Source organism: Lygodium microphyllum, chromosome 10 (assembly GCF_053477565.2).
Source record: "Lygodium microphyllum isolate KBCC chromosome 10, Lygodium_microphyllum_v1.1.10, whole genome shotgun sequence".
NCBI lineage: Eukaryota > Viridiplantae > Streptophyta > Polypodiopsida > Schizaeales > Lygodiaceae > Lygodium > Lygodium microphyllum.
The window spans coordinates 52,293,418-52,318,364 of record NC_141144.1 but is presented as its reverse complement, the minus strand read 5'-3'; the positions used below and the strand labels follow the sequence as shown (position 1 = coordinate 52,318,364).

Genomic DNA, 24,947 nt, shown 5'->3' with positions numbered 1-24,947 from the left:
AGAGCATAGATTGTCCCACTACCTGGGAGAGTTTCAAGAAGAAGTTTTCGCATAACTTCCTTCCTCCATAATTCCATGAAAAAGCCATAAAGCAATGGGACCTTCTTCAGCAAAGAGATCGTGAGCCTATTTCTCAGTATACCGAACGCTTTTGGAATGCTTTACTCCAACTACGCATGCTTGAAGATGTACCTGAAGCGACTCACAAGCGCAAGTATATGTCTGGATTACTTGGGCATTACTATGCTGAAGTCAATATGTTCAAGCCTGAAATTCTTGAAGATGCAATTTCTTTAGCTCATGACACTGAAGACAAGCTTCGAGGAAGAGACAAGCGTCCACAACAATTTCAAGCAAATGGTAACTATGGTTCTAAGCAATTCAATTCAAATTTTAGAAGATTCAATCAAAGTCGATTTCCTTCATCATCTCTCCATAAGTCTTGGACAAAACCACCTGCTTTGCCATCGAATACCAATCAAAACCCTAAGCCATCTACACAGCCAAATTCTAATATTCCTAGACTTCCTGCCATTGCAAACAATGTATCTAAAGCCAAACCTATAGTGTGTTACAAATGCCATCAACCTGGACATCTAGCAACCAATTGCCAATCGAAGAAGCCACCTGTCCATATCAACTATCTTGGACCAATGGAAGATGAAGAACATGAAGAAATGCCTGACTTTACGAAAGATGAGGATGACGTTACTACTCCTTCAAATACTTTACCAGGTATGCCAACTCCACATTCTTTGTTCACAATGAAATGTTTAGTGCATGGAAAAGAAAAGATTATTTTGCATGATGATGGTAGTACACATGATTTTATTTCTACAAAGTTAATGAAAGAATTGAAATTACAAACTGTTCCTACACATTATCACATTAAAGCAGCATTCTTAGGCACAAGGTATAATGGAACACAAGAGGTGCATGATTTAGAAATTCAAATTGGTGAATATACTGAAAGAAGCAATTTTCTAGTTGTACCATTACAGTCCAGCAGTGATATTATCTTAGGTATGCCTTGGCGTCATCAGCATAATCTTGACATAGATTATTCCACGCATTCAATTAATATTCATTTTCAAGGAAAACACATTACATTGTATGGTATGCATGCATCTAATGCTTTTCCATTGCTTACTCATACTCAAGCTAAACGTGCATTACGCAAAAGTAGTAAATCTTATCTAATTTGGGTGAATGAACTGCAAGCTAAAGAAAAATCTGACATATTCAAGACTGTATTTAGAACACAATTTGGTCATTATGAATTTTTAGTGATGCCTTTTGAATTGACTAACGCACATGCTACATTTAGTAGAATGATGAATCGCATATTTTTGAAATACCAGCATTGTGTTATAGTATTCTTTGATGATATCTTGGTATTCAGTAAAAATGAGAAAGAACATTATGAACATATGTCTTTGGTTTTCAAGTTGTTGAAAGATAATCAATTGTATGCTAATCCGGAAAAGAGTGAGTTCTTTCAAACAGAAATTGAATATTTAGGTCATATTGTGTCATCAAAATGTATTAAGGTTGACCCTAAGAAGATAGAAGCAATATTAAACTGGCCAATACCTAAAAATGTGCATGAGTTACGTTCTTTTCTAGGTCTTGCTAGTTTTTACAGAAAATTTGTGCAAAAATTTTCATTACTTGCTTTGCCTTTGACTAAACTTTTAAAGAAAGGTATTGTTTATCATTGGTCTGATAATCATTAGAAATCTTTTGATTTATTGAAACATGCATTAACCCATGCTCTTGTATTACAACTACTTGATTTCAATAGACCATTCTTTTTAGTAGTTACTGATACTAGCGGATCTGGAATACGAGCCGTACTTATGCAAGATAATCATCCCATAGCCTATTCTAGTTGTAAACTGAAACCCTCCGAGCTTAAATATTCCACATATGATAAAGAATTATTAGCTGTTGTAGAAGCTTTAAGACAATGGAAACATTACTTAATGGATTTTGAGTTTATGATTAAGACTGATCAACAAAGTATTAGACATTTACTTAGTCTACCTCAAATATCTGACCGACATATCAAATGGGCAGCTTTTATTTAGAGTTTTCATCCCCTTATTCAATATCAACCAGGTAAAGAAAATGTAGTAGCCGATGTATTAAGCAGAAGACCGACCATTCATAATATTTCTGTCATATCATTTGATTCTCTAACTCCTATGAAAGATACTTATCATCAAGACATTACTTTTCATGCTGATTGGAATAAATTAGTTGGAAATAACTAGATTTCTATTGATTCACTATCTTACAATGATGGATTCATGTTTTATGAAAAGAGATTATGTGCTACAGTTCCATTTAGATCTTTTGTTTTGAATGAGATTCATTGTCCTCCATATCAAGGTCATAGAGGTATCATATCTACTTTACGTACATTAACTGAAGATTTTTATTGGCCACATATGGACACTGATGTATCTAACTTTGTTTCTGAATGTTTGGTTTGTCGAAGAGTTAAGAGACATCATGGTAAACAGTATGGTTTACTTATGCCTTTATCTATTCCATCAAGACTATGGGAATACATTTCTATGGATTTTATTACTGGTTTACCTCATACTAAAGCTAACCATGATATGATTTTGACTGTAGTAGACAGGTTTAGTAAACAAACATATTTCATTCCATACAAGAAAACTTTAACAGCATCTTAGGCAGCACAATTGTTTTTGAAAACTGTTTTCACTAATCATGGATTACCAAAAGTTATTATTTCTGACCGTGATTCTAGATTTTGTAACAACTTTTGGATTACTTTGTTTCCTAACCTAGGAACAAAGATTGATTTTTCATCTGCATTTCATCCTGAAACTAATGGACAAACAGAAGCCACTAACAGTAAGCACCGTTTGAAGTGATTTATGGTTATAGATTGTCGACACCTGTTGCATCTTTATCAAATAGAATTCAGAGTGCTAATGATATTGCTAGTATGTACGCGACTATTTTTTATGAGTTTAAAGACATGATTACCAAAGCCCAGCAATCGTATACAAAACAAGCCAATAAGAAAAGACAGGCCATGAATTTCAAAGTTGATGACTATGTTTGGTTGAGAATAGAAAAACGTAGATTACAAAGTATAGATAAACACCCAGTTGTGAAATTAGCACCTAGATTCTATGGACCATTTAAGATCATTCACAAAATCAATGACAATGCATTCAAGTTAGAATTACTACCTCACTGAAAAATTCACATCACATTTCACATTAGTTTATTACGACCCTTTAGAGGCCAATTACCTGTACATCCTGTTTATGAAAATCCACATTTGTTAGATGAAGAGACTGAAATACTTGAACCTGAAGCTATTATAGATACTGACTTTATGACTACTAGAACTGGCTGTAGATATTCTAGATATTTGGTCAAGTTTAAAAACCATCGTGTTGAAGAGGTCCAATGGATGCACACTAGAGACTTAAATGCTTTCCCCACTCTGTTAGCTTCACATTGAGCTAATAGCAATTGAGGACAATTGCTATCCCATCCTGGGATATGATGCGAGGAGGCATATTTCACGGTGGATTCTGTGCCACAGTGGATTCCGTGAGGTTTTATAGTGGATTCCGTAAACTTTGTTGACCGGGGCTCATACACAAAGTGGATTCTTTGTGTGAGAAGTTGATGGGGGAGACGCCTATCTTTTTCGGGCGTTTCATTAATTAGTGTGTACATGGGTGATTCCATAGCGGGTGATGCTGCAAAACACATATTAAATTAATAAACGTTTATGAGTTTAGAGTACGCACTCGTGATAAATTAAGGTTAGGATTGATTTCTAACCAGTTGATTTATTTATGTAACTGAAGACTGCTAGGTATTCACTTTTGTCGGTTTAATTGTATTATTTTATTAACAATTGTGAATGCTTCAGTTGATGTGTAGAGATAGCAGCAGTGGCGGAGGAAAGCATTGACGGACAGCATATATTCGAGTTATCACTTATATTTTGACGGGTGCATACCTTAGGCATGGCGCCTATATTTTGTCGCGCCTATTTATTGAGGCGTTGGATATTTATTTATTATTTTGTATGCGCATGGATGCACGATTATGATATTTGTATTTGGACATTGTATTGGGTATGCCTGACTCTTTGGGCGCCCGCTCATTAGCTTTATTTCTATCTTGTGCTAAAGCAAACTCAAAAGCCAAAAGCGTGCTATTTTGTAATTTGGGCTATTATTTGAGCTTGAAGATGATTAATACATAAAATACATGCTTTGTGGAGCGCTCACACAATGCATTGGGAGAGATTACACCCAATTGGTCTCTTGTTCATGTCGTGTATGCTTTCTACCTTGAGTTTTGTGCAAAAAGTAGAGTTTTTTTGTTCTTGGGGACCTTCCAGTGTTCACTACGCGAGTATACAGCATCCAATCTGTGCACCAGATCTTCTGCAACAAAGAGATCATGTGTCTATTTTGCAATACAGTGAGCGTTTCTAGAATGCCTTATTGCAACTTGGAATGCTTGAAGACATACCTGAGGCGATCCACAAGGGCAAGTTTATGTCTGGTTTTCTTTGTCACTTCTATGCGGACAAGTTTATGTCTGGTAAACATGTTCAAGCCAACAACTATTGAGGATGCAATTTCTTTGGCCCATAATGCTGAAGACAAAATTCAAGGACAAGAGAAGAAACCACAACAATTCCCAATTAACAGTAACTTCGATATAAAGCAATTCAATTCTAACTTTCAAAGATTCAATCAAAATTGCTTTATTCAATTTTCTTTCCGTAAATCTTAGACCACAAACCCCTATTTTACCATCGAACACAAATCCAAATCCTAAGCCATCTTTCCAACTAGATCCCAACATCTCTAAACTACCAGCTATTACTAATAATGTTTCCAAAGCCATACGATCTCATGGATAAGCCACAAGGGGCCACAATATTTAACAAAATAGATCTTAAATTTGGATACCATCAAGTACGATTGGATACACCTGATATGTTTAAAATTACATTTAAAACACAATTTGGACATTATGAAATCTTTGTTATACAATTTGGTTTAACTAATGCACCAGCCACATTTAGTCCTATGATGAATCGCATATTTTTGAAGCATCAGCATTGTGTAATTGTTTTCTTTGATGACATATTGGCTTTCAATAAGAACGAGAATGAGCATTATGAACATTTATCCTTAGTTTTCAAATTATTGAAAGAGAATCAATTATACGCTAATCCTAAAAAGAGTGAATTATTCCAAACTCAAATTGAATTTCTTAGGGCATATTATTTCATCTGATGGTATTGAAGCTAATCCTAAAAGGATAGAAGCAATTTTGAATTGACCGATACCTGAAAATGTGCATGAACTATATTCTTTCTTAGGTCTTGCTAGCTTTTACCGAAAATTTGTGACAAATTTTTCATTGCTTGTATTGCCTTTGACAAAATTATTAAAGAAATGTATTATATATCATTGGTCTGAAAATCAGCAAAAGTCTTTTGATTTACTGAAACACGCCTTAACACATGCCCCTGTATTACAATTACTTGACTTTAATAGACCATTCTTCCTAGTAGTCTCACTGACACTAGTGGATCTAGAATAGGAGCTGTCCTTATGCAAAATTCATATCCCATAGCCTACTCTAGCTGCAAACTTAAACCATTTGAACTCAAGTATTCTACCTATGATAAGGAATTACTAGTTATAGTACAAGCTTTACGTCAATGGAAACACTATTTAATGGGATCTGAATTCATGATCAAAACTGACCAACAAAGTATCAAACATCTCCTTAGTTAGCCACAAATTTCTGACCATCATATTAAATGGGTTACTTTTATTCAAAAATTTTATCCACTTATCCAATATCAACCCGAAAAAGAAAATGTTGTTGTCGATGCTTTGAGTAGAATACAAACTATCCATAATATCTCTATAATATCTTTTGATTCCCTTAACCCTATGAAAGATACCTATGATCAAAACCCCAGTTTTCAAGTTGATTGGAATAAAATAGTTGCAAATAACTAGATTCCAATAGATTCATTATCTTATTTTGATGGATTTATGTTTTATGAGAAAATGTTGTGTATAACTGTTCCATTTCGATCATTTGTGTTGTAGGAAATTCATTGTCCCCCATACCAAGGCCATATAGATATTATTTTTACTTTACATATATTGGTTGAAGATTTTTACTGGCCACAGATGAAATCTGATATTTCTAACTTTGTATCTGAATGTTTAATTTGTCAAAGAGTTAAGCGATACCATGGTAAGCAATATGGTTTATTAATGCCTTTACTAATTCCTGAACGACCATATGAACATATTTCAATGGATTTTATTATTGGTTTGCCTAACAACCAAGCTAATCATGACATGATTTGGACTATTGTAGATCGATTTAGCAAACAAGCATATTTCATTGCATGCAAGAAAACATTAATTGCATCTCAAGCTGCTCAATTATTTTTGAAAACTGTTTTCATTAACCATTGTTTGCCAAAAGTTATTATTTCTGACCATGAATCTAGATTTTGCAATAATTTTTGGACTATTTTTTTGCTAATTTAGGTATAAAGTTTGATTTCTCATTTGCATTTCATTCTGAAACAAATGGATGAACAAAAGCTACTAACAATATAATTTTAGATCTTTTGCGTGCATACACAATTTCAAAACCACAAACATGGAATATACACTTACATTTACTTCCGTTTGCATACAATAATACACCACATACAGCTACACAGAAAGCACCTTTTGAAATCATTTATAGATATAAATTACCTACACCTGTTACATCATTGTCAAACAAAGTTAAAGCTGCTGATGATATTGCCAATATGCATGCTACTATTTTTTGCTGAAGTCAAAGATATGATTACGAAAGCGAAGCAATCATACACTAAACAAGCTAACAAGAAAAGAAAAGCTATGAGTTTCAAAATTGATGATTATGTTTGGTTACGCATTGAAAAGAGACGATTACAAAGTGTTGAGAAACATCCTATTGTTAAGTTAGCCCCTAGATTTTATGGACCTTTCAAGATCATTCACAAAATCAATGACAATGCATTTAAATTAGAATTACCCCAACACTGAAAAATCCACAATACTTTTCATATCAGTTTGTTACGACCTTTTAGAGGCCAATTACATGTTCACCCTGTCTATGAAAACCCTCCTTTGTTAGAAGAAGAAATTGAAATCCTTGAACCTGAAACTATTCTATATACTAACTTTCTGACTACTAGAACTGGCCATAGATATTCTAGATATTTGGTTAAGTTTAAAAATCATCTTGCTGAAGAGGCTCAATGGATGCACGCCCGTGATCTAAATGCTTACCCCTCACTACTCGCTCCACATTGAGCTAATAGCAATTGAGGACAATTGCTATCCCACCCCGAGGATATGATGCCAAGAGGCATATTCCACGGTGGATTCTGTGGGGTTTTGCGATGAATTCCATAAAACTATATTTATTTACTGAGGCTTCTACACAAGGTGAATTCCTTGTGTGTGGATTTGACGGGGATGCGTGTTCTTTTCGGGCGTCATGTTAATTTCATGTACATGTGGGTGACTCCACAGTGGGTGATTCCACAAAATACATATTTAAATTAATGGATGTTTATGAGTTTAGGTTGCACTCGTATTAAATTAAGGTTAGGACAGAGTTCCAACCTATTTATTTATTTTGTAGCTAAAGACTGCTAGGTATTCACTTTTGTCAGTTTAATTTTATTATTTTCCAACAATTGTGAATACTTCAGTTGATGTGTAGAGTAGGCAGCAGTGGCATTGGAAAACACTAGGCAATAGCATATATTCAAATTATCTAGAATAAATTATCATTTTTTATGGGCGCGCGTCTTATTATTAAAGATAAGGCACTATTATCTATTTAGACGTGCTTATTTATTGAAGCACTCGATAAATATTTATTATTTTGTATGCGCATGGGTGCACGGTTTAAATATTTCACTATTGGACATTATATTTGGGCACAACTCGACTCTTGGGCCACCCAACTGCTTTATTCTTTATTTGAAAAAAAGCAAATACAAAAGCTAAAGCATGCTTATTGTAAAAGTGAACTTATTTTTAGCTTTGATACGAATACAATTTTAAGTACATGCCTTGTGAAGCGCTCACACAAGGCATGGGGGGAGATTGTACCCAATTGGTCTTTTTGCTTCATGTCGTGCAAGTCTATTCTCTTGATTTTTGAGCTTAAAGTAGAGTTCTTTGTTCTTGGAGACCTTCCGATGCTTGTTACATATGCATCCAACATCTGATTTGCGCACCAGGTAAAGCCTCGAAGTGTAAATCTTAATTTTTAAAATAAAAAATCCAAAATTACTTGCTAGCATTATGGAAAACCTTGTTATTATCGATCTGGTTGTTGTGTTTTCTTACCATCCAATAATAATCAAAACACAACCCAATTTCACAATATCGAGAAGTTACTTGAATGCAACTTTGATTGAACTATGAACACATTACAGTATGAAATAAGGTATACCTATTTCTTTGCATGCTCTATTGAAGATGAAAGATTCTAGGCATGACTCAAATGCGACTATTTTGCATGATGATGATAGATATCATGATTTTATATTTCAAAAAAATGGATTAGGAGGTTATAATTAAAAATTATTCCATTACACAAGGTTAAATCTACATTTCAAGGCATTAGATATAATGAAACAAGGAAAATTAAAGGTTTAGAAATTTCTATGGGTAAGTATAAAGGAAAAAGTGATTCCTTAGTTGCACCTCTTTCGATCATGAGAGATTATCCTTGATATGCTTTTTAGACATCAAATTAACTCTACCATTGATTATTATACTAGCACAATAACTTTTGAATTCTAAGGACAGACAATCTCTATGATTAGCTACCTTAAATTTGAAGTGTATTCAATAATCAATCACACATAAGCTACTCGAGCACTAAGAAAGCCATACAAGGTATACATGATTTTTATAATTGAAGTTAAAAAGTCTAAGTCTTGTCCATTGTCATCCCCATAGAAAACGTTTTTAGACTCATATAGACCTCGTTTTATAGATAATTATCCACTTAAGTTACCATCACTACAAGGATAATCAAATTAAAAAATCGAACTTTTTCCATTGCACAAAACTCTATAGATACACAGTCCTTTCTATCAAAAAGAAATTCAAAGACAACTGATTGAATTGTTAGATAATAGTTTGATTAATCCTAGTGTTTCTCCTTTTGTTACACTTGTCTTGTTGATTGAAACAAAAAAACATATAGAAGATGTATTGATTATCGAGCCTTAAACAAAGTGACTCTTAAAAATCAATAGAGCTAATTTCTAGATGAATTGCTTAATAAACTTAAAGGAGCTAAAAATTTTGGCATGATAGATCTCAAACTAGAATATTATGAAATTTGCATGTATTTAAGACTACATTTAAGACGTGGTTTGGTCACTATGAATATATTATTATGCCTTTTAGTCGTACTAATGGAGGAGCTATGTTTACCTACATGATAAATAGAAATTTTCAAGATGATCAAGGTTTTGTAATTGTTTTCTTTAATTATATACTTGTTTTCAATAAATCAAAAGAGGAATATAAGAAATTTCTTCACATTGTTTTTGTACTATTGCACAAAAATCCTTTGTATTTGAATCTTGATAAGAGTTCATTCTTCTAAAATCAAATTGAAAATTTGGGTCATATAGTTTTTACTAAAGTTATCATAGTTGATCGTTAAAAAAATGTAAACTATAAAAGATTTACCTAAACCCAAGAGTTCGCATGAAGCTCGAACTTTTCTAGGATTAGCTAGATTTTACAAAAAAAATATTAGAAATGTTTCCCTGATTTCTTTGCATTTGACTATATTGTTGCGAGAAAATATTCTTTTTTCATAGGGACCCTAGTCAACAAAAATCTTTTATTACTTTGAAATCCCATGCACCCATTCTCTAGTTGCTTGATTTCTCCCAACCTTTCTTTCTTGTTGCCACCACTAATGTTAGTGGTTCATATATAATCACTATTTTAATATAGAATGATCATACAATCACCTATAAAAGTCATAAATTAAATATCACAGATATGCCATAATCAAGTATATGGATGAATTCTTCCTCATGCCATATGAATCCACACTCCATGCAAATGCAAAGTCATTTAGATATGTTGGACCGAGATCCGAGAGAGTGGTTGTGGCCAGCTTTAATAGACGCCCAAAAGCTAGTTAGCTCCATTGCTAATAGAAGCTAGGTTGGTAGACACATCTTGATGTAAGTTGACATTGGATTGGGCCCATCACATAACCAAGGAAAAGCATAGCATAGTGGATGCTTTCTCCAATATCTTTTAGCGATTCTTCTTGTTTCTTATGGCTTGTATAAGCTCATGGGTGCCTAGCAATCGGTATTTGTTTCTTATGGAAATCCAATGGTCAAGTCTATGTAGGCAATCTAGGAACCCTTTGGTCTTGAAGGTTAGACCCCTTCCATTAGGAACCTACCAATGCAGAGGGCCTATCATAGTTTCTCCTCATTTGTGGACCTTAGAATATTTGGCACTTGGAGTATAGATATATGACTTGAGAGATATATATTTGAGTGAATTCCAACAATCTACCATCTCGAGCCTATATGTTTGAGAATATGGTGACATGATGAAACTCAAGGAATATAATCTCATTCAATGGGTTGGCTAGGAGGTTGATCTTGTTTGCTCCATCAGGGTATGGAGAGACATTTACAAGGGTGTATATCTAGAGTTACTATAGTAGGAATTAGGATATTGAAATGGGGCGAATCCTAGAGGGCCAAAGATTGATATAAGGATCCCCTAGGACTCACTAGCCCCACCTCACTAAGAGCCTATGAAAGCTAGGACATGTGTGGGGCAATACAAAATTTAACTATATTGGATATTTGAGAGCAAGTGGCAGATAGAGTTAGAGGTCTAGAAGGGTAGCCATTTACTTTTAGATAGAGGGTAACAAAGTCTTGCCTTCCTCAACAACCCTTGGAGGAGGATTAGACTCATAGGTCTCCAAGGAAAGACATGACAATTCGATCAATACATAGCTTGGTCAAGCATCTAGCAGGGGCATCTTTGGATCCAACAAGATAGTCATTTAGATATGTTGGACCGGGATCCGGGGGAGTGGTTGTGGCCAGCTTTAATAGTCGCCCAAAAGCTAGTTAGCTCAATTGCTAATAGAAGCTAGGTTGGTAGACACATCTTGATGTAAGTTGACATTGGATTGGGCCCATCACATAACTAAGGAAAAGCATAGCATAATGGATGCTTTCTCCAATATCTTTTAGCGATTCTTCTTGTTTCTTATGGCTTGTATAAGCTCATGGGTGCCTAGCAATCGGTATTTGGGTAGCACAACTGTAACAGGATGGAGTCGACAAGTTCTTCTCGCTTGGAGTGCCTGGAGACTCTGAACAAAAACGTATGGTTATGTACCACAATTAGAGGGCATCAATGTATAGCACCTCGGGGGAGCTCTAATCCAGTCACTCTGTGACAGTTGGAAGCAGCTATAGGAAGACTCTTGACACAGGCGAGAGCTTTGGGCAGCAGTTTGTTCACACTTGGAGTGGCCATGGCGTGTTCTTAACCTTACAGGATGGCCACCCTTGGCCGTGCTATAATCCTCCTCCGCTAAGCTATACTTCTCGTCCATGGCTGCTATCCTCTTATATCCTTCCCATACTGCCATGAGCGGCTTGTAAATACAGGTCTTTTAAGTGAAATTGCCTCTCTCTCTCTCTCTCTGTCTCTCTCTCTCTCTCTCTCTGCACATACACAGAAGTACGGGAGAATCTCATATCCTTCATTATTTAGATATTCGCCATTTTGTGGGCTTTTACTTATATCGTGAATGAAATACTAAGAGAGATGCAACATCAGTTACCTCTGGACCTTGAGCTTGTGCTGCATTTCTTGCAAAGCCGGTGTATTTCCGGTACCTGTCAAGGATCTTCCGTGCACTGCAACAGAAGAGATCCAACCTTAGAGACCTTCGATGCAGACAGTGACATGCTGTTTCATAGACATCGTCGACCTTGTATCTTGTCATATCAATGCATGTACACAAAACTCACGTGTCTGCTTCGCTATCTCAGGCTAAATCGACATTAATCCCTTCACGATTGTGCACCAGAAAAAATCAAGACCGCGCTATCAAAGTCTCTTTCGAAAACGTTTATGAGCGACGTTGGGTCTCAACTTTGGGCTCCATATTTTTATACCTTAGCTGTTTTTGTAAGATTTCATGGAATGCAAGACTTAAATGGTATTTTTTAGATGTTATGAACTCTTTCCTATCCAAATATTTGAGCCATATCAAAATAGCATCAATGTTTCAAAAGGACCTTTCAAATTCTAATTAGTTCAGTATCGAAATATGCTTAAAAATACACTCTATTTTATGATTACTTTAATATCTGAATATGATTATTTTACTATGTATGATTACTTCAACACTAAAATGTTCTACAACATTTTTGCAATCTGGTGGCTTGACAAATGAATGATAGACAGAAGACAAGTAGAAAGTGTTGATTTAGCAATCTCATAGATATTTTATGTGATTGGATTTACTCATATCACATGTGACTATTGTTACATAGAATGACATGATTAGATTTGTTTATATCAAATGTGACTATTGTTATATAAAGCGATACCAAACATTAAGCATGTATACAAAGCACCAATGCATATTTTTGAAAGTACAAACATTCATAGCTCAATTGAATTACACACTAGCCATGATAACATACACCAAATTAATGCCAATGTTACAGAAACAAAAGAAGATGTGCACACAAAGAAAAGCTACAAGCACACTCATAGAGACAGAGAGAGAGAGAGAGAAGCTCTCAAAGCTAGACTTCACTACATATCAAGGAACACTCATAGGAGAAGAAAATGCCATTTTCTTCCACCTCAAAGGTATGCTATTTTTTTTCCCTTTCTACCATATTGTTTTTCTATTGTTTTTGTACTTCATGAAACATATATTGAGTTGTTGATATAGATATGAAGCTTTGCATGAGCTTTTTAGGCTTAATACGGGGTTACATATGTAGTTAAATTTTTTGAATCACAATGGACAATATAAGATTACACGTGCAATTTAACATTAGATTATAGGTGTTATGACTACAATTTATATATGGTTTGAAATGTGTTACGATTATGATTCTTTATTTTGATTTATGATTTTTGCAAATGCCTTATCTCTAGTATCTAGGTCAAATCATTTTCCTCCTTGTGTTTTAATTTGCATGCTTATCTAAAGGTGAAAGAATAAGTGGGGCATCTCCATTGAACTATATATTTCATTTCTATATTAGGTTGCTCTCAAATATTTGGTGCTTGAGGCACAGAAAGGTTGATGCTTTGTGACTTAATAGTGGTTTGGAATTCAAAAATTCATGTTGTAATCAATCCATGCATGTCCTTGAGGTACTTGAATATTGTAAAGCTCTTTGTCTACACATTTCCCTACGAGTTTAAACGTGATGTGTTATTTGATAATGGGTTTCTAATTTATTTTTTCTTTTTTTGGTTTGCTATGGGCTTGTGAATTTAGGATTTAGAGTCAGATTAGATTTTTTATCATTGCTACTTAGAGAAGAGACAAAAGAAGAAGGTGAAGAAGAACATTCAAAGGCATGCCTTATGTTTCCTTTGATGTTTAGTTGTATTTCTTGTACTCTGATTATTAATTGTTATTGCAATGGCTAAGTGTATGAGAATGTCATAACTATTGTTTTGCATCGTTAGGTTATTTTTGGAACTCATATGAGGATGTATATATTGTATGTACATGACACTATATGTATTTAGATGGAGAGGGTTGGATATCTAACCTTATTAAAGCCATCATTAATACCTATTTTAGAGGCCATGATAATTTAGCTATCAAGAGGAGTTCCTTATTGTGATATGGTAATAGGTATTTGGGGAAAATCCTATACATTGGATTCAAGGTTGATACTTATTAGCCTAACTCTGAAACAAAAACTTGTCATATCCTCCTTATTTCATTAATCCCATTTTAGAGGCCCTGGTATTTGAGCTATCAAGACAAGTCTATTATTGTGATCTGGTAATATGCTAATTGGGAAAAATCCTATACATTGGATTCAAGATTGGTAGTTACTAGCCAAAGTATGAAATAAAATATTATCATATCCTCCTTATTTCATAGAGATTGATTTAGGTTCAAGGGGCTCATGTATGGTCAAAACTTTGAGAGAGCTTATGTATATGCATACACATTGACCTTTGCATACATATTTTCCTAGTCTATGCATACACATATACTATGCATAGACTACACTAACATATGTATATGTGTAAGCATGTGTGTTTGTATACACACACACACACACACACACACACACACACACACACATATCATGTGTAGTCATATGTATATTTTCATGTGTCTACATAGTCTATATGTATGTGTGTGTATAATCTATATGTATAGGTAGCTTGTCTATGTATTATGTATATGTAAGTATATACATAACTAATAGAGTTATGGGTATGCATAGCATATGTATAGGTTATTATACATGGTATAAGTTTACATATGTGTATTCGTAGCCAATTATGTGAATGTGTACACTATGACTTGTACATATATGCAATCTATCTATGTTAGCCTTGTGTGTACTCATGTTGTATCATGCCAATAATCTTGATATGTTATATTTCTATAGATGCATTTGATCGTATTATTGCAAATGTTGATGTGAGTGGGGTTGTAATGAACCTTAGTAAAAAATCTTAATTAAAACCCTAAAAGAATTTTGTTTTAGTCATCCCGTCAACCAACACCAATGTTATTCTCAAGATCATCTTGCATCATCATCATATTTGTTGTGTACTAGTTTTGAAAGCAACACTAGGGATAAGATCATTTGACTGAGGCAAAAAGAACCAGCATGAGCAAAGCAAGGCACATCCTTGTAGACCATGCCTAATATGAAGTGAGACTAAAGGCTAGATAAAACCTCATGTGATAAGGCTTGGCCTATTGGTTATTTATTATATGATGTGTGGCTAGTCCATGAGAGTGAGAGAGATCAAGAGAGGGAGAGGGAGAGAGATATATATATAGAGAAGAGAGAGAGATATCAAGGGAGATATTAAAAGAAAGAGAGAGAGAGAGAGAGGGGGGGTAAGATACCAAGAGAGACATAGGGAGGTGGAGTGAGAGAGAATAGAGATAAGAGTATACGGTAAGAGAGACTAATATTGATGAAATAACAATAGAAAAGCGAATAAATAATATTGAGAATCTAGACCACAATAACTAAGCATTCTAGGATCCTTGTGAGTACCTAAGATGCCAAGTTAATAGAAAAGAAATTATAGATACTTAGGAGGAAATTTATATAGAATTACCCTCCCATGGTAATATCTAGTCCATGCTTTAGAATTTCCAAATTATGAATGTTTAGAATTGTGACGATGAAATCATTGATTCATTATATATCACAATTAACTTTTTTTTTTGAATGAAAATATTTAAGGAAGTTATAATACTTATGAATCTGGATTGAGAAACTATGATAATTATCCTTTAAAAATCTGTCAGTAAGAAAACATTAACCTCTTGAGCTAGTAAAGGTTAGGAAATATCTTGCAAGTCAAAGCAAACCATTACCCCAGTTGGTTCAAAGAGAGTGAGAAACCAGGGGAAATTATGTGCATGGACCCTTGGACCGACCGGGTAAAGTCTAATTTGGCCTCCTAAAAAGGCATTCATTTGGTTTTAATGATGACACACTAGGTCCTTTCTAAGCTTACCTAATCTAACAATCCCGAGGAGTCCACCTTATAGAACATGTAGGATACTACATGAGTTCAAAAGAAAGGGTGTTATATTTAGTAAAATTTATAGGATTATATTTACAAAAGGGATTTTGAATTAGAATTTGCAAAAAAACTGTAAGTTTAGTAAAGTAAAAGGGGCCATTTTAAAGCCTTATACTATGGAAAGAAAGGGTATTTATTCATATCCTTTGAGTGCATGCTATATAGATGATTTCTTATAGGTAGACTCCCCTAGCTAACAGTTCAATTATAATGGAAGCCTCTAAGTATAAACAAGACCACTTTGTTGTTGTTGGCAAGGCCCATCAAGGATCTAACCACCAAGTTTCCTTAAGGATTTTATTTAGTTTGCTAATTAGTCCTAGCACACTTTAATTTAATATATAGAACTTGACTTCATTAATTAGCTCTTTTAAACATGTTCATTCACATAAATTAAGCATAGATAGAAATATAATTTCAAATAATTTTTGAAAATAGTTGCATATAATATATTTATGTGCACTCTCAAAGTGCAATATTGTGTCAGCATTTTGTCCCTTACAATGTACCCATATCCAAAGTACATGGATACCCATGTATACATACAATCTACCAATCCACCCCTATTTAGCATCAGGGTCTTCTAGGAAGATCATCATAGACCCATAGGGGTTAAAACACACTTTGACATGTAAGGAGTTTACAGCCAAAGCCCCCCTTGGCACCCTTGTCACCTCCTAGCCTAACATTGTCCTATGGAGAGACCTTTAATTGTCAAGAAACCAAAACAATTTCCTTTAATATCTCAAAAGAGAAGATATAATCCACAACTTATTTCTCCTTAGAATGCAATCACATAACGCAACACATGACAATCTCCCCTAGTGTTTAGGACGTGATACTTCTCAAACCCTCTTCATACTTTTCAAAGGTCATATGCTTTCCTCTAAATGATACATCACTTTAGCATACATTACATTTTGCAAGCATGAGCAAGGCATCTATCTTTACTCCTAGTGGTTATGTCCTCTAAGGAATAATCATGATTAGTTCATAATGAATAATTTATTTTTGTATTCTACAAATATTGTAACTCGTAATTTCCTCCTAAATGCACAATCACTTAAGGATATTCATGGATCTTGATTACATGAAGATGACACCTTCAGTGTTGCAAGTTATAACAATAGTGGACTAGTTATAAGCTAATCAATCAACTGCTCAATCATTTGACTTAGTAAAACTTTGTTTAAATCTACCCAAAGGTACTTGAATAGATGTTGGTATGGATGGGACTTGGTTCATATGTGCAACCTCTTGTCATGCTCCCTTTTCACCACTTCAGGGCCATCATAATAAGAAGCAATATTCTTCTAACTCATTCTTTGATCTATGCCTTCTTGAACCCCTAGAGCACCTCCAAACCTACATGTCTTTGAAATAGAGCTTGGCAAGGAAAACCAAATATGTAGATTCTTAGCAAAGCAGGGTAGTATCTAGGTCACGAGGAATGAATAATCTAAGTGTTATCTCTCTCTCTATTATCCTCTCTTGTTACTATCTCTCTTCTGTCTAACTCTCTCTCTCATTCAATTATCCTTCAGCTCATCTTACTATCTCTCTCTAATTTTCTCTCTTGTAATTATCCTCCCCTCTTATCTCTTTAACCTCTCCTCTCTCACTACCTCTCCCTTTAACTACTATCTCCTACTACCTTCTCTCTCTCTCTCTCTCTCTCTCTCTCTCTCTCTCTCTCTCTCTCTCTCTCTCTCTCTCTCTCTCTCTCTCTCTCTCTCTCTCTCTCTCTCTCTGTGGTTTGTGTTCAATAGTCCAATACTAAAATAATAGATGGTATAACACCTTAGTTGTAATAGGCTTTTGTATAGCCTTTGACTAACCCATCACCAAAAAGAGTGCTTTGCTAACCATGTACTAGCTTTGAGGACACGAATGTGCTACAAGGTTACCACTTTTGACATCATGCTATGAGGTTTGTGGATGCTGTCAGGATGCTCCTGATGATGTAGACAATGAGCATGAGAATGATGATGTATATGATGATGATGGTTTTTTTTCCGCACATGATGATAGTTCTTCACATTTTATTAATGATGTTATATCCTCTCTCCCTTGAAGGAATCAAGATATCCTCATCTCTAGAGAAACTAGGGCTATCACTTTTCCTATGGTGGTTTGATCCTATGATCCATGGGTTACGATCTACCACGCTTTCATTCTACTACTCTAGTACAAGCATTCAACTTCAAAGGGATATTATGAATCCAAAGATAGGTTTCTCGCAACATATTGGCTAAATTAATTAGAGAAGTAGGGTCCATTACAAGTATAAGACATATTGCATCTTTCTAGGCTTCTACCCATCTTGAAAGGGTATAATATGCTTTAAGTTTTTATCATTATCTTACTCCTAAAGTATATTGAATGATCAACTTGTATGGCTTTTCTTTGTTAGGATTCTTGATTCAAATCAAGGCAACTAGCTTGGATATGCCCTAGCTCATTGCAATGGAAACATCAATGAGTGATGCATCTCCTCAAAATATGTCATCACTATTTGAAGTCACCAAAGCTTTAGATCTAAAAAGAGCATCTTCAAGATCTTTGGGTCACAAGGATTCTAATTGAGTGTCTAACAGAAAACTTAACCCTCAACAAAACTTGGCCACATGTTGAGTAATATCCATACCCAAAGCATACTTTTTGAGAGTTATGAATCAAGAGTAATATGCTTCTAGGATCAATTCTAGTTAGCAAAGCTTGAAGAACTCCTTCATCTTTAAGATAGGATGTTAGAGGATTTTTTGTCTATATTGTGAAAACATCTAACAAGTCATATATTAAATTCTTCCACGGTTTACATGTAGAATAGTAAAAGGTAAGATCTGCCACTTATTTCCTCATTGTAGCTATTTCACAATGCATGAAAAGATAGGTGGTGAGGATGCCAAATTGTGATAAGGTAGAATATCCATGTCAAGTCACACAAGTCAAAAAGAGGAAGTTTGCATACATATGGCCTAAATTAATGAAGTGACTTATTTTAACGCTTCACATACAAAAACTTTGGAGAGGGGAACATGAGAATTAAAAAAGAGAAAAAAGTGGAGAGAGAAAACAAGAACACTATATTAGAGAACTTGGGAATCTCCCAAGTCCCACTTTCAAATAAGGGGTAAAGATTTGGCCATGTGGCTACATCTTAACCCATGCTTCAAAGTGGGACTTGGAAAGACAACTTATATAGTAATTATGGTAAAGTCCACTTTCAAAAGTAAGGGGACAAGATTTAATCATGCAGCCAAATCTTAACTAACTTAGGAATTCCCAAACTATATGAGAATTCCCAAATTCCCTAATATATAGTGTTCAAGGGCAACATGAAAAAAATGTGACTAAGTTTTGAAGCTCTTGGAGAGGCCACCATAGCTCATGAGAAAGTTGAAACAAGAGAGAAACACAATGGAAGTGGAGCCAATGACATCTTGGGAGTTTCTTTATGCTTACAATTAGTTGGATCTTGGATAGTGTCTACTACTATACTAATAATAACTACTAGGGTATTTGCTGTCATAAACCATTCACAAGGTGATTCTAAGTCTTCCACGGTGTCTTGTTTATGTATATGATGCTCTACTACTACTAGATCATTTCTAGACTAAGAATCCATGGTATTTTAAAGGATTGGAGGAGCAAAGGCTTGCATTTTCATTCTTGTAATAATAGTAACTAGTAGGGTATCTACTGTAATAAAGGTTTCTTAGGGGGTTCTAGAGCCTTTAGAGGCATCTCCTTCATGCATATGGTGCTTTGGGGATGAAAGAACACTGTTAGAATAAGAGTACATAGTTTTATGATGATTTGGGATAGCATTGGGACTATTTTTATTTTCTATAATTAAACTATTATAATAGAGCCAAAGCACTAATTCAGTCCCCATACAAATTTTTAGCAATATCTAATGTATGGTGAAGCTTGAAAGTATGGCTCCGGATTGATAGGGACTACCATATATGATATTGTTTGAAAGTTTATGTATAGTTTCATAGCTAAAATAATTTAAGTAAATCTATGTAATGTAGGATTATGCTAGTGACAAGGTGCACTTTTTAGTCAAAATGTTAGAGCTTGGGTTATGTACTTGTACTTGAGCACATGTAGTGATTGTATTTGACAAACTCTATCATAAAAAGATTGAATCAAAGGATTTTCTAAGGGTTCCTATCTTGATGTTTTGTGTTTAAAATTGATTCTATTCCTCTCTTTTCTTATTCTTTTTATGCTTAAATATCTATATTCTTCTCGTCATGACCCTTTTGGTTAAGGCCTTTGATCGTATATGATCTAATATTGGTAAGCATGTTTTGAAGGCCATCAAAAGGTTGTAGAATGGGAGGCCATGCATATTGCTGAGAAATAGACAAATGATATATGCTCCAGGAAGAGATGTCTTAAATCCCATACGTGTAGTGAGGAGAGTGGAACAACCCAACTTATATAAAGCATTGTACTTGACTATCATTTTCATAATGATGAATACAATATCATGATGCTTTCCTCCTTCAGTTAGTGTCAGTGTCAGTTCAATACACAAGATTGTCTTTATAAGTCCAAGCTTCCATCTTGGAACCTAACTCACTTGTGTAACAATTTTCTACTCATTGTCCATGTCAACATGAATTTAGTCTTCATTTTCTGACCTCCATAGCTTCTTCCATGTATGTCATTACTGTGGCAAGATTGCCTATATAGCCAATGAATGTTTCCACCACAAGAAAAGAGAACGGCAGATGCATAATGATTACTACCAAGCCACTTCATGAATGAACAAGAAGAAGAAGATGATGATGATGATGATTCTTCCGCTACCATCAACAACTCCAACAAATTGTTTTAAAGAATTTTCATTGTATCTTTCATATGTTTTTTCCATAGCGGATCTCTATTTTTTCCTTAGTGTATTTTCTTGGTAAAAACCCTTGCCAAAGATGTAAAGTTTCAAGCTTTAACTTGACTAGGTTGCTTATGAGCTAGTCTCCCAAGCTATGCCATCATGTAAGGGGGCAAAAGCTAGCAAGTGTAGGGATTCATCATTTAAGGGGGGATGTTGAGAAATAGACAAACGATGTATGCTCTAAGAAGAGATGTCCCAAGTCCCATATGCATAGTGAAAGGATAGTGGAACAACCCAACTTTTTATAAACCATTGTACTTGACTATCACTTTCATAATGATGAATACAATATCATGATGCTTTCCTCTTTCGGTTAGTGTCAGTGTAAGTCCATTACACAAGATTGTCTTTATAAGTCCAAGCTTTCCATTGGGGTTCACTCATAGTAAAGAAGACATGTCACCTGCATGCAAGGACTTTTAAAAAAAAACCCTATTTATGAAGCTTGTAAAACTCATACATCCCCCTATTTAAGGTTATCAGATATATGCATGTATGACTTTTTATGTATTCCCTTTCTTAAATGTAAGTCTTTATAGAACATATACTAATTTTATTTTTAAAAGTTGGAATTATCCTAAGCAATTAAAAGTATCAAAATGGTCATATCACAAAGTGATTTATGTAGTAGCACTTAGATACCATTGAAGTATGTGTTGCAATGTTTTTGAGTGCATGTGTCTCCTTACCTAATGAGCAGAGTGATTAGGGGAATTGAACCCCTTTATACTTAAAGTGACTACACCAAGTAGACACCAAGCTCTCTTTGAAAGAAGGGGAGTTGAATCTCTTTATTAAAACCATGGGAGAGTGCCAACTCTCCCCCTCCCACACTATGATTAATTCACTAACCCTAATATGTGAGGGTTTAGGGTTTTAACCTTACTTGTCAAGGTCTCTTGTATGCCATGGAGAAACCAATCTATGGAGAGAGGTGATCAAATGCATCCCCCCATCGTTTTTCCCTCTATCCCTTCCTTAAATTTAAGTTCAATATAGGAAATTAAGAGGGGTCTACCTCTCGTAGATTTTATGTCTTAGTTTTGTCAAGAGGTAGGGTGAGAACTGTGATGTGTTTTGTTGCCTATTTTTTGTATTAGCTTGATGCTCTTTATGGTTGTGTTTATTTGCAGATCTATTCGTGGGATTTGACAGGCTAAGTCGCGCTATCCCGTGGTTGCCAATGACAGATGATTTTTTATGCCAAGAAGTGACTAAAAATAGCAAAAAATTTTGAATTTCAGGGGGAAAATAGACTTCGTCGAAGACAGCGATTGCAATCAGTACGATTTTAAGCGGCAATGCCCGAAAGTGCTTAAAAGATCCACTAGATGACAATTGGAGAATTTTCATAATTTTTTGATGTGTCAGATGAGACACTGGTAGATGCTCGACAGTGGAGGACTTCAAGACAGATGCCCATGATTTTTTGGACTGCGAATCGGGTACCGGATGAAGAAACGGGAGTGCCTGGGAGACCAAGACCCAAAAGGGCAAGTGGGAAAGGACTTAAGAGAGCCCAAAATATGTGCCTTTTGGGGGCTCCCTTTAAAAGCCCCTTAAAAAATGAAAATCAGGGGGGGGGGGGGGAGGTGCGTCAATTTCTTTTGGCGTAGGCAAAAGAAGGCCCTATTATTCTATTTTGTGGAGGAGGGGGACTATGGTACTTACAAACAACCCCCCCTTCTGATTACATGGCTGATTCTCCTGCTGTCTTCACTCTCCATCGCTGCCTTCGGCTTTAGAGATGGCTGTCCAGTTGTGGAGATGCAGATCTAGTCTTTCTCTCTCCTGTTTCCCTGTCCTGCATAGAGGTACTTCATGTGGCAAGAATCAAGAAGAGAATCGGAAGATGGATGCTTGTCCGGGGAGGCACCGGATTGTTCCAAGAGGTTGAGGAGGCTGAAGGCTGAAGATTTAAGCTGAAATCCATGACTAGTTGGATGATATATAGTCCTAATTAAATATTCAAAAAACCTGAAACACGCAAAAAGCGGTATGCTCTATTTTATGAAAGAATTTTGCTTGTTTCTTATCGCTCATGGTCTAAATGGTATGCACATGGGCTGAAATTTTATTTGAATGTTCCTTGTATTAATTTTTAGGGTTGCAATCACTCTTATGCAGAACCTGTATTGATTTACAGCAATTATAAATATTCAAAACTTGAAAAAACACTAATTTTGATGGATATTGATAGTTTCTTTGATTTTGAGTGAAATAAAATAAGAGAAAATGCTAAGTTTCAGTTCCAATGATTAGTCATCAGAAAAAACAAAAAAATACATATTTTCTATTAAAAATAAATAGAAAAAATAGAGAAAAATAAAAAAATGGATTTCTTACATTTAAAAAAAATAAAAAAATAAAATCTATGTATGTGAATATTTAACGGGGCTGAAGCATGAGGTTAAGCCTCAGTTTGGCCCTTGTCCTTTGTGTTAAAGTGCTTATTTATTGATTTTACATACAAAAAATGACATAAAAGAACCTCTACACCTATGCATCGCAGTAAAATTTAAACGGTGAGGGGAAGGATGATGTTATACCATAGTTTAAGCGCTGAAATAATACAAAGTCTGATTGTTCTCTTTATGCATAACATTTAGGATGCGATTTATTTGGAAATAATGGATCTAGCAGTATGAGGTTTGCCTTGATGCTAGATTCTTGCAATGAAGCACTGCGTATGAGTGGAAAATTCATTAAAAGGGTTGTTTTTGCACGACACATAGGCTGATTTTAAACCATAAGTGTTTATACACAATAAGGCATCCACCATTGCATGAACCATACACATGGTATCTATTCTTGGCATGCATAGCAATTGGTTGAAGTATAAATGACCCACACTGGAGAGAGTGAGGCATCCAAGCTGTAGGTCTAGATGGTGGGTTCAAGAGGACAAGTAAGTGAGGACTGATACATTCTTGGAACGATATAATATTGGTACCAAGAGTAGATTCTATTTTGTATGTGTTATATGTGTTAGCGACGCATTGAGGGGCCAATCCCCAAGGTGTAGGAGGATCGCAGTGGGGCCACCGAAATCAACCGAGGGATGCCTCCTATGTTGCTCTACATGGTGAATTACACCAAAACGTGTAGGGTCTCCCTTTGAGGAGTCTGAGTGTAACGTGTCCACCCTCAAATTGCGGGACACATCTTAGCAGTCCATCGAGAGATCAATCTAGAAGACGCCGCCCGACACTCCCAAGGAATGACACAGGGTTTGCCAACTAGGGTCTCTCGAGTCTACCCTGCAACGGAACTTATCCGACCGTTCCCACTAGTATTGACCTGAGTCCGGGTTCCTAGCAGTCGAGTCTTCCTAACAGCCTTCTAGCGTCGGTCTTCAGCCGCTCCACTTTGCGTAGATACAACTGGAACCAAGCAGACTCATACCGCACTTGGTTCAAAGAGAATGGAAAATGAGAGGGATGCATCGCTCGACCTCTCTGCCGTAGGGCATAGTTCCATTCCAGTCCCCTAAAACGGTATGAATCAGGGTTCTAAATAGAGGGAGAGAAAACACTAGAGGTAGACCTCACACTAAGTGAGCTTGTGAGCAAGTGTCTCATCGACAATACGACTGCTGATTAGAGTGCGGCAACACATAGCTGGCGAGCCCCTCTCAATATCCCCTTTGACTGAAGAAAGAGTTTGCAATAAATTCTTCATCTCATCGGTCGCAAAAGAAGAAGCATTCGATGATGAAGTGGGTGGAGTATCTAAAGAGTCTCCCATCTCGACAATTAGAAGCGACGCTTTCATGTCGGTCTCACTAGGTGTCGCACGAAATAATACGTGTGGGAATTTGTGAAAGTCGCTCACCACATGAATGCTTGGCAAGATGGAAGCAAAAGATAAGAAGAGTACTAAAATCAAGACAAATACATGGAGTAAAAGAATGGTTAAGATTCTCATTCCATCGATTAGATATGTCCTCATTATAAGGAGAAGTAGAAACAAAAATTTTAATCTTCTTGATATGTTCTCATAGATTTCTTGATTGTTACACATAAGGAATAGAATAGATGAAGTTTAATGAATTAATGCACAAGATAACTTCAAATTTT

General features: G+C 35.4%; 1 protein-coding gene across 4 annotated transcripts in view; it reads right to left on the bottom strand.

Annotated features, from left to right (window-relative positions):
* Positions 1 to 24,947, bottom strand: part of LOC148029997 (uncharacterized) — a 149,234-nt gene that overhangs the window by 68,785 nt on the left and 55,502 nt on the right. For all 4 annotated transcript variants that reach the window (XR_015692118.1, XM_087686272.1, XM_087686273.1 and 1 more), the window contains exon 2: positions 11,968 to 12,043. Coding sequence is in view for 3 of the 4 variants with exons in the window: in XM_087686272.1 (XP_087542398.1) it covers positions 11,968 to 12,043 (76 nt within the window). In the remaining variant the exon portion in view is untranslated. The remainder of the gene's footprint in view (positions 1 to 11,967; positions 12,044 to 24,947) is intronic.